Below are 11,550 nucleotides of genomic sequence, written 5' to 3'. Positions count from 1 at the left end.
TTGATCAAACAAATCATTGGTTCTAGGTAACAGATACTTGCTCTTGATAGTAAACTTGTTGAGTTTTCGCTAGTTGAGGCATAATCTCATACTTCTATTTTCTTATTAACAATTAGTACCGGTGCACGTCATGGGATATACTGGGTCTAATCGCTTCTTCTTCTAGCATCTCTTGCATCTGCATTGCTAACTTCCTCATTTTAACTGGTGTCATTTGGTGTAAGGCCTTGGTCACTGACTTCGTCTCAGGTATTAAGTCAATCGCGAGCTTTATTTCTCTAGCTGGAGGAAATGTTGATAACTCATCTAGATACATATCTTGAAACTCCTTAATTGCTATAAAATCTTCAAATTTTGTTTGCTTCTGACTTTTATTTATCTCATAATCACCATATTGCTCACATCTTGATCACCGTAATCATCGTTAACAAATTCTTTACCCACTTTCTTCCTTTATACCTCATCATATTCTCATTTGACGTCTTCAAGACTATCTTTTCATCACGACGGTTCGTCTGGGCATCATGCTTAAATAGTGAATCCATTCCTTAGAATATTGTCAAATCCTCTCACCTCAAATGATATCAATTCTTCACAACTTATTGCCAGAAATTTCCATTCCACTATTGGTACTCACTTATTTAACAATTACACATTCTTGAATTTGCTAGTCCTTTAGTCATAATCTTATTAATTCAACGGGGTAAATTATCTTATCAACAATACCTTGGGGAATAAACAATCAAATTGCTTCCACATCTTTCATTAATTTAATGAATAAGGTATCCACAATAATCATTCACGTTACCGCATCCGTATTCTGAATAACATATTACACAGATAAATCATAAGCTCTCGTTCTTGGAGACGTATTCATTATTGGAGTAAATTTCCTTGGCTCTTAGTGGATCTTTCACTGGGGCTAGTGATTGCAATCCTTGCCATATGCCATGGTCTCCTTCCCGTGCATAAGAGGTAGCTGGAACTTTGTCCGCTTGGTTCATAATACGTTGATTTGTTTGAAAAACTTTTATAAAGAACGACGGTATAACGAAATACCTAGAAGGATTCATAATTCAATAAACTTGAAGTTAAAAAGGAAGAAGAAATAATGATTTGGATATGAATGAGACAACCACATTAGTACTTAAGATGGCCAGTCTTTCATACCATATGACATACAACACATGATTAGGTGGCGTCCCACCCGACTCTTCGTCATTCTGACACAGTGTCTCACAATAACACTGTTTGTCCCAATCAAAAAGCAAAACTTGAGGGAAACAATTAAATTTGAAAGGAATGCAGTATCCTCCTTTTCGATATCATAGCAAAGAGTTTATTTAAGAAAAGAAGTTCATACTTATTTAGGAATCAAAAAGGAATACACGTTGTAATATTGAAGACAAGAACGATACCATTGGTCACCATCCACATTTCACTTGTATTCATTTTTCGAGCTTGTTCGATCATATCCCAATCGTGTCATATAACAACTTTAGAAGGTTCGCTGAAATGCCTTTTCAAATTAAGCATTATGGTAGATTCTTACTTACTAAGTCTTGCGTCTGTAACATCACGCCTACACGTATAATATTTTAATAATTCGATCATAATGGAGTTCTTACCAGATAACCTCGGGTGTCCTCCTTTTTAATTTAGAATAACCATGAATTATTCAACATAGCGATCCTTTTGTTAATAATATTCTTCTTTTAGAAAAATCTGGAAATCTTCTCAATCTCCTTCAGTCATACTCAGGCTTCTGTTAGATCAATGAATTCTTTGAACTTTGATAGTCCTAGTAATTGGATGAGTAATTGCTCCGTACGCTGATTCTGTTGTTAATCTTATCAAACAATATTTGTACCTAGGAATAATCAACTTCTTCATAATCGCGGATCACTTTATTCTCTGAATTAACAATACCAAGTCTAAAATAAATAGCCTTCCACATAATTTGGGTCTTTTAACAAATAAGAAACTCAAGTAGTAACTTGACAACCAATGTTTAAAACTTATTTTATTTAAAAAGGATTTTAGAAATTTTGTAAGGAAAAATCTTTTTCGAAAACTTGTTTAAAAATTTTGAAAATCACAAACCTGGTTGTCCTTACTATATGAGTTGGTTGTTGTCCTTCCGAACTATAACAAGGTACCAAATTAAAGGAACAATCATATAAAGGTCCATTCACTTCAATCTACCTTCTCTCCTTTATTGGGTCCATTTGCCTTCCTTAATCGACGATCACTTCAAATGTCGTTACATGTTATTATATCTGTGGCTTCACATCAACACTTTCATACGAGTAATGCTCTCGTCATCAACTTTGCAGTCGTTAAGTAGAACAGGTTATCCAATAGTCAACAAGTCCACGGACGACACATCACATTGTTACTAAAAATATATCATATTGTCATAACATCATTATCTAACTCCTAGGAAAGCTCCACATCCATACTCTTCTCTAATTCTCTTTCAAAACTCATTTTATCCATTCCACAATCTAGTCATGGGTGGCCTAACTACTAATGACTTCTTTTAACCTGAGAACAACTATCCTCCTGAACACTTGAATCTTCTTTCTAAACTTCTTCTCACCTTTATTAATATCTCAAGTACCCACCATTTACAGTAACTTTTAAATCCATCCTCGTAGGTACTGTTGCGTCATAGGACAAATTTTAAACCGAGGGTATAGAACAGGATGTAGGGTAAACTAAAGAGATGCACTCACATCCGAATGTCCAGTAAAACAAGAATAAACAGTTGGAGGTTTTTAAATAGGTAGTCTCGTATCAAGAGGTGGTAAAATAACATAGAATAGCTTGAAGAGGTACAAATGTCATAACAGAAGGTAGTACCAGTAATACTGATGGAGGAACAAGGTGCAACTCAAATCTGAGAGAAGATGACGATCCTCGAACGGAAAGCTCCAAATGATCAGATGATATCGGAAAATCAGGATCTGCCATTGCCGTTGTCTGGTAAACACGTCGCAAGTTAAGAATCCAGAATCGCAATACGAACTGTGTCGGAAACCTATTATACAATCGCACTCAACCTCACAACATCTTATCTTTCTATTTCCTATTCCTGATCCTATCCCTCTACCCAATCCCGACAATCTAGGCTTGTTTCAGTGACTTATAACCTGTAGCTCTGATACCAACCTATGGCGCCCTCCAATCCCGGGTCAGAAGTTTGGGATCCACAACACATACACAATGTATAAACCTGTATATGAAGTATTCTTTGTAATGAACCTGCTTTACATAACCATGGATCGCAACAGGTTAAAGTATGAAAACAAGCCACAACCTTAACTTTTATTACAACATACCAAATCCCATCTAATTTAACATACAATTGATAAAGAAATTATTCTTACAATATTAGTATCTCACTACCGCATGAAGCTCCTGCTAGCTCGATCCAACTCAAACTGGAACCTTAGCCCGCACTTTGGACTGAGGAACTTCACTATCATCCATATCATTTTCAACTGTAAAATATATGAAAAGAATCGCAAGGGTGAGCTAACTAGCTCAGCAAGTCATAACAGTGATAACTGAGGTTAAGCAATATTCAAAAGGAATGATTCAGAAGAATCAAGTTTATTGTTAAACAATCGTTAGAATTGGATATTCATTTTAAGTTTCAAAACAAAAGGTTAGGCTGCTGATCAGTCACGCACTAACCCCGAGCAAAACACACAGCTCTGTTCTACGAACTGGATCCAAGGCACACATTGGCCTAATTCGACCATGAATCTGGTCTGACCACGAATCTGGTCCACATAAGAAAACTATATAATTCTAAAACAGTTCAGTATGATAAACAATATACTTCAATAAAATAAGATCATAATCACTGATGATTAAACACGAATAAAAACGTAAAGAAATTCATGTATATCACAAGGGTATATCAGGGTGTGTATAAGAAACGATTTTCAGTTTGTAAAAGGATCAGGTATTAGACCAGTAATGATTTTTCAAGGTATAGTTCTTTGATGTTTTAAGGATGGTATAGACCAGTATAAAAGTTTATGTGTTTTCAAACAATTCTCTTCCAATGTTTGGTGTGTGGTAGTTATACATTTGGGGAGTAGTATCATATTTGGGTGGTTTGGTATCTGAAAATCAACAAAGGACGGTTTACAAAGAATAGGGCTTATGGCTCAAGATCAAGAAAATTTAGGGTTCAAGGTTAAATAGTTTAAAACACTTGCTATATAAAACATGAGTTATTTTGAATAATAGTGACATGTTATGGAACAGTTCGAGAATATTTGTGATATATCTTGAAGAAAGGTTCAGAACTACTTGCCTTACAGGGCTTTACAACTATTACTGATCAACTCTGAGCCGACTCTGCTGTTCAGGCTTTAACGTCCAACCACTAAACCATATTAGATTCGACTTCGACACTCAGGTTTTTCTGTTGAAACTCTACTGAGCTCGTCAACTCACTACTAGGTCATCTTTAGTCCAACGTCCACTTTCGGTTTCCCGACTAGAACCTACAGGGGAGAAATACTCTATGTTAGACACTCGGTTATGCTTGATATATCCGCAATACCACTCCTACCCAATGATATCATAATCCGAATCGTAATCATTCATATTTTACTAACACAAACAACAATTAGGGTTCACGTACTCGAAATCGGTTCAGTGTTCATTTTCAGGGAATACGTATACTCGTCATTGTATGAAATTAGGGTTATTGGTTTTGGAAAAACATTTTACTACAACATACAATCAGGTTTTGTATAAAACATATGTACATGTATTTACTTATACTCGCTCGACGTCCCGATAATCCTTGGATATGCTCCCGTGTTTCTGTAGTTCGATTTCCCAGAAAATCAGACAGCGTCCCCTTTGTTTATCGGACTACCCGTCGACACATCATCAACGTCAAATCATAAAGTTCACAATAATAAAAACTACAATAATTCACCAATCACCGATATAATTGAATAATCACAACCAACTCAACCATCCCGATTCAATATTTATTTATTAACTAATTCGAACGAGAATAAAACATAACACGGATTTTATTTATTAAAAGATATTAGGACTCAGAATCGTGTCATCATAGCCCATCGTCAGCTCATCGAAATTCATCGCTGACGACGGGAAAACTTGCGGGTACCCGATTAAATTCGGGTTTCCAACGACAATTCCACCGATTAGCTTTTATAATTTCCCGCACAGAAATCATTTTTATTTCAGTCAAGTAATTACATGCAAAGAAATTAAAATAATTAAAAGAATTTCCATCACAACACACGCGTCCGTACAGGCGCCAACAACCACACATGAACACATGGCCGGAAAACATAACGAAATCGAAGAACCCAGGCGGCACGGAGTAGTATAACTAACTACACACGCACTGAGGTGAGTACTTATGTATATATATACATAATAAACAAGAACCAAATCGGAGCAAGTACCGAGCAGCTAATCGGAAAAATCAACGCCGGTAGCGGCGATGGTACCGGAAATATGGGAGGCCGAAACGCAGCAAGACCAGGGTAGAAGAGACATAATAGAGAGATTCGGGAGAGACATAAAATCAGAAAACCGAGAGGGGATATGTAGAAAGAGTCGAAAGACTCGAGAGAGACTCGGAGATTTTTTTGAGAAAGAGTCAAATGAATAGGGGGTGGGAGTTTGTTGTACGTTTTTGTTTTATATTATTATTATTATTTCTTTTATTCACTCAGCAGCTAGAACGTGTCACCTGGGTTTATAGAATTGTGATACGAATAAGTTTACTTGCCATGTAATTTCTAAATACCCCGACTTATCCCGAAATTTGAAACTAACGGACAAAGGTGTACATGAAATAATTTGAGAAAATTATGAAAATAATCTTAAAATATCATAAATATGCCGAAGTTTATAAAAACATAAATTTTAAAATTTTAAAATAATTTTTGAAACACAATTTATACCCGCATTTAACGAATAAAAGAAACAACGCGCAGCTGAAGTTAATCTCAAAAATTCCCAAAATAATTTTAAAATTCTCGGAATATTCCAAACTTAAATAAATATGAGTTTTCTAATTTTTAAAGAATTCTGGAATTAAATTTGGATTTTACAAATAAAAGCAATCAGAAAATCATTTAGAGATAAATAATTAATAAAATATTAATTTCTCAATTTTATTAAATCCTAAAAATAATTATTGTAATTATAAAACCATAAAAACAATTTTAGAGGCATTCCAAATATTTATGCAAATAAAATTGCACTAAATCCACTTTTGAAAGTGAAAACAATTCCATATGACCCCATAAATAATCACGCGGACAATGCGGTACACCATAAATCACACATAGATAATAATCAAATAACACATAGCGGTCAAAACCAATACACATATTTTATTTATTTAATAATTTCCATAATCACGTATTTAAATAATTCAAAAATACACGAGTCGTTATAAAGTTTGCTGAGTTGGACGAAAATATCACCGGCCAAATACGATTTGGAGACGTTTCTACTGTTGAAATTCGAGGAAAAGGTTCTATTCCACTCATGTTCAAGAATGGGGAGGAAAAACGATTATCTGATGTATATTACATTCCTAGTTTACAAAATAATATTATCTGGTTGGGACAGATGTCTGAGGAAGACTACAAGATGGAAATCAAAGGAGAATTTTTGAGAGTCTACGACGAACAAGAACGACTCCTGATGAAGATAAAACGGTCCCCAAATCGTATCTAACAAATTATAATCGAAACTAACAAGCAGGAGTGTTTAATGACCGAGACGGGGGAACTCTCAAAAATTTGGCATGCCCGGCTTGGACATGTTAGAAGGGATGCCCAGAATAATACAGCCAAATGCGATCTGTGATGGATGTCTAATGGGGAAACAAACCAGGAGAGCTTTCCCTAGTAAAGCCAACTATAGTTCAAAGAAGGTGCTTCAATTAATCCATGGTAATTTTTGCGGACCAATTCAACCAACCACAACATCAGGATACAGGTACTTCTTTCTCTTGGTCGATGATTTTAGCAGGTATATGTGGGTATATTTTCTTAAAAACAAGAATGAAGCACTTCAAGCGTTCAAAAATTTTCGAGCATTGGTTGAAGACGGTTTTGAGAAAAGGATCAAAGTATTCAAAACTAACAGATGAGGCGAATTCAACTCCATTGAATTCAAGGAATATTGTGAGGGGGGCTGGAATCAAAAAAACTTCACAACGCCCTACACCCCTCAACAAAACGGGGTAGTCGAGCGTCGCAACAGGACCGTAGTGGAAATGATGAGGACCAGCTTGAAAGATATGTAGTTGCCAGCGAAGTTATGGGCTGAAGCTGTTCGAAATGCAGTCTACATACTAAACAGACTCCCCATAAGAGCCTTAACACAACGTACACTGTATGAAGCTTGGGCGAAGAAGAAACCAGACATCAGTCATGTTCGTGTCTTTGGGTGTTTGGCCCATATGAAAACTCCAAGTGTCCACAACACAAAACTTGATGATCATAGCAGAAGGGTAGTAAATTTGGGCAGGGAGCCTGGCACAAAAGGATACAGACTGTATGATCCCGATGAAAACCGAGTGCATATAAGATGAGATGTAATCTTTGAGGAAGCAAAACAATGGCCCTGGAGTATGGAAGGGGATTCGAGAAGAAGGGGCAGGAGAATTTGGTGTACAAATTGATGAAAGCTTTATATGGTCTTCGTCAAGCGCCACGCGCATGGTATGTTATGCTAAACTCTTGTCTGATAAATCTTTGATTTACTCGCTACCCCTACGAGCACGCTGTCTATACTAGGAGAAAAGGAGATGAAATCTTAGTTATAGCAGTCTATGTAGATGATCTTTTGGTGACCGGAACAAGTGTCACAAACATTGAAGCTCTCAAGAAATAAATGCAGCTGCAATTTGAAATGAGCGACAAGAGCCAACTAAGTTACTACTTCGGACTCGAAGTTGCTCAAGGGGAAGGTTACATTGAGCTCAAACAGGCAGGATATGCTCGAAAAATCTTGGACAAGGCTGGGATGGCGGACTTCAATCCAACTAAGTATCCAATGGACCCGAAGGAGCAGCTTTATCATGATGAGATGGGAAAACTGATCGATGCTAGAGAATATAAAAGCTTGGTGGGTGGACTTAGATATCTTGTTCATACTCCGCCCGATATTGCATACTCTGTATGTGTGGTTAGTAGATATATGGAGAAACCCACCAAGAAACACATGGATGCTGTGAAACGGATTCTCATGTACATTAAAAGAACGATTCATCATGGTTTGGTATACTCGAAGGATAGTGGAAATCATGTATTGACGGGGCTTAGTGACAGCGAGTTGGGTGGACAACTGGATGATAGGAAGAGCACTGGAGGCGTGGTGTTTTACTTGAACGAGAGTGTCATAACTTGGGTATCATAAAAATAAAAGTGTGTTGCACTATCGAGCTGTGAAGCTGAGTTCATGGCGGCTACAGCCGCAGCTTGTCAGGGAATTTGGCTTCGAAACATTCTTATTCAAATCACCTCAAAGGCAATTGGACAGTAGTGCTGTGTATAGATAACTGTTCTGCAATCGACATGGCAAAGAACCCGATGTTCCATGGAAGGAGCAAACAAATTGATATATGATTTCAATTTATTAGAGAATGCGTGGAAAGAGGAGAAATCATGTTGAAGCATGTCTGCAGTAACAGTTAGAGGACGGATATTCTAACTAAAGGGCTGGCTACTATCAAGTTCAAGAATCTTAGGAAATTACTAGGGGTCAAAAATCTAAATGGATGACTTTGATATTAAGGAGGAGATTGTTGCAATTAATCTCAAAGTATTTATTGTTTTGATGTTTTAATTAATTATTTGAATTAGTCTTTTCTTAGTGGCATATTTTTAGGAGAAAGAATAAGTCAGGAGATGTTAGAGTTTGTTTAGGAAACCACCTTGGACGTGGGCTAGTTTTTAGCACTTTAGTTTCTACATTTTCATTCCAGGCTCTATATATTGTTGTAACTCTCTGATTAATAAACAAGTCAAAGCATTATTCGAGCAACTCCATTACTTGTTCTTATAGTTAAACATATATTAAAATTGTTAATATCAAGAGATACTTCTGTCCATTGATGGTTGTTTGCAATATGTACATGTATTTGAACTTGTCATGTGAATTCATGTTTATTTTGCTAAGGCTTTTAGCTAGCTATCTATTAAAACAAGGCTATGCAAAATATTAATCAGGATCTTCAGTTAAGACTTTTAACTTCAGTTCTATATTGCAAGCCTGTTCGGTACCAGCATGTGGTGTATTGCATCTTGATATGACATATGTTATCTGGGACGAACCAGGAACTGTGATGATTCTGGTGCTGAACACATATATGCTCTCTGGAAATAGGCTCTGCTGAGAACTCTATTGGCTTGAACAAAACGACTGCATTGGTGCTCAGAACAAAATTAGGTAGAAAGTTATAGTTTGTCGAGTATATTAAGGATAGTTTTTTTTTGCTAAATGGATAATCTAATTAAAGAAGGAAGAATATACAATATTAAAAGGCAACTATCTAAAGCATCTCTAGAAAAAAATTGCAATTAGAAAATGGCACAGGAAGACACGAGAGGGCAGAAAAACCCCAACAAACTACACTAGTTAACGAAGGAAACAATACAGGCCTCTTACATGAATTACTAGAAAACCATTATAGGTTTATAGCTTGCCTCCAACATTATAGCTTTATAGTTTTTTTGTGCCCCTATGGAAGATCACTCAGAGTCCAAGTATCATTTCTTTCTATAGAATCCATCTCGACCTTTATAGCTTGCCTCCAACATTTTTTCTTCATTGCATGGTTGTAGTTCATAGGTTCATCTACCCCCATAAGCAATAATTCCTCCTCCTGCAACTCAATTGGCTCAGTATTCTCATAGATGTCATTAATACTTTTGTATTTTCTTGGCTCCGTACTGCCATCCACATTTTCATCTTCATTGCTTTGATTATATGACTGTGTAGAATGTACTGGGCTGCTGAAATTACTTGTTGAATTCTCACTCCCATTGTCTTGTGTGCTTGACTCTGTAGAAATCATCGAGGTTCCTGACTGTGAAGGAACTATTGGACTGTTAGAACCACCACTATCATTTGGAATGAGCTCGTCTGGAGTTTGCATCTCCAACACAGTCAACTCGTTCTGCTGCATATTGGTTTCTTTACTCTCCTGTTCTCAAGGACATGCTTCAGTCTCCTCAAATACTACATCTCAGCTGATTAAGACTTTGTTGCTCGTTGGGTTGTACAATCTATTTGCCTTTATACCTGGCTCTTTACCGGAGTTCACCACACTTCTGCAACGATCGTCGAGCTTTTTTGTTAAACTGTTTGGTACCTTCATATACGCCTTGCAACCAAAAACCTTGATGTGTCCTATGTTTGGCTTCTCATATTTCAAGGCCTCGTATGGAGTCACACCTGACAACGTCCTAGTAGGAAGTCTGTTCAAGATGTAGATAGTGTGTCTAACAGCCTCGCAGCCTCACCCCAGAGACTTGTTGGCATCTGCATTTGCTTTATGAAACTTCTAACCATTTCTACCACTGTCCGGTTTCTACGCTCCACAACTCCATTTTGTTGTGGAGTATATGGAGCCGTGAGGTGCCTGACAATTCCATTTTCTTCATAATATGCGGAGAATTCCCTTGAATTAAACTCCCTCCCACAATCTGTTCTGAAAACCTTGATTTTTCTTTCAGGATCAGTTTCAACCATGGCTTAAAACCTCTTAAAAGCATCAAATGCCTCGTCCTTACTTTTCAATAGGTAAACCCACATAAGACGGCTGTAATCATCTACCAATAACATGAAATACTTGTTACATGAGTGTGTGGCTGGCTATATAGGTCCACATAAATCACCATGGACGAGTTCGAGGATCTTATTGGCTGAATAATTTGACTTATATGGAAAGGGCCTTCTTGTTTATTTTGACATTAGACAGCCAGTACATCTCACCTCGGGTTGAACAATTCTTGGAAAGCCATACAACATTTTATTTATTGACATCAACTCCATTGCCTGGAAGTTCACATGTCCTAACCAAGAGGACCACAACCAAGCATTTTCACATGACTTTAATAGTAAACACTTAGACCCTTCACTTTTGATACTTATTTTATACAAACATTTTGCTGATCTTTTAACTTCCATTAGAAGTTTTCCTTGAATGTCAGATACCCATAGAAATTCCCAATTCATCACTACCTTGTTACCGGTTTCTGAAAACTGCCCTGGGCTAATTATATTATTACACAGAGATGGGATTAAAAATACCTCTTGGATTTCACGTTCTTCTCCATTCTTCCATTGCAATCTTAAAGTGCCCTTTCCCTTGATTTCAACTAGAGACCCGTCTCCAAATTTAACTTGACTAGTGATGCTTTCATACAGAGTTTTAAATTTAGATCTTTGTCCCGTCATGTGATTGCTTGCTATGTTGTCAAGATACCAGACATTCGGTTCCCAGGAGTTTTGGCC

The 11,550-nt window shown here is 36.8% G+C and overlaps 1 protein-coding gene across 1 annotated transcript; it reads right to left on the bottom strand.

The window, feature by feature from the left end:
• Positions 1-9,772: 9,772 nt before the first annotated feature.
• LOC141686381 (uncharacterized) lies at positions 9,773-10,785 on the bottom strand. The gene is made up of 3 exons (XM_074491420.1): positions 10,541-10,785; positions 10,328-10,499; positions 9,773-10,237 (listed from the first exon to the last, which is right to left on the bottom strand). Exons 1-3 carry the CDS (start codon positions 10,783-10,785, stop codon positions 9,773-9,775), a joined length of 882 nt encoding a protein of 293 aa, XP_074347521.1.
• Positions 10,786-11,550: the final 765 nt, after the last annotated feature.

Source organism: Apium graveolens, chromosome 9, assembly GCF_009905375.1.
Source record: "Apium graveolens cultivar Ventura chromosome 9, ASM990537v1, whole genome shotgun sequence".
In the NCBI taxonomy this organism is placed as follows: Eukaryota; Viridiplantae; Streptophyta; class Magnoliopsida; order Apiales; family Apiaceae; genus Apium; species Apium graveolens.
Note: the sequence above shows the minus strand (reverse complement) of the source record. Positions and strands in the feature narration are given on the sequence as shown.

What these genes read in the sequence shown, in the direction of transcription:
- LOC141686381 (XM_074491420.1), bottom strand. Translation starts at nt 10,785, where the DNA reads ATGGTTGAAACTGATCCTGAAAGAAAAATCAAGGTTTTCAGAACAGAT. An exon ending in TGGGGTGAGGCTGCGAGGCT is followed by an intron (nt 10,500 to 10,540) that starts GTTAGACACACT and finishes ACTTCCTACTAG; the next exon opens with GACGTTGTCAGGTGTGACTC. An exon ending in GTAAAGAGCCAGGTATAAAG is followed by an intron (nt 10,238 to 10,327) that starts GCAAATAGATTG and finishes CCTTGAGAACAG; the next exon opens with GAGAGTAAAGAAACCAATAT.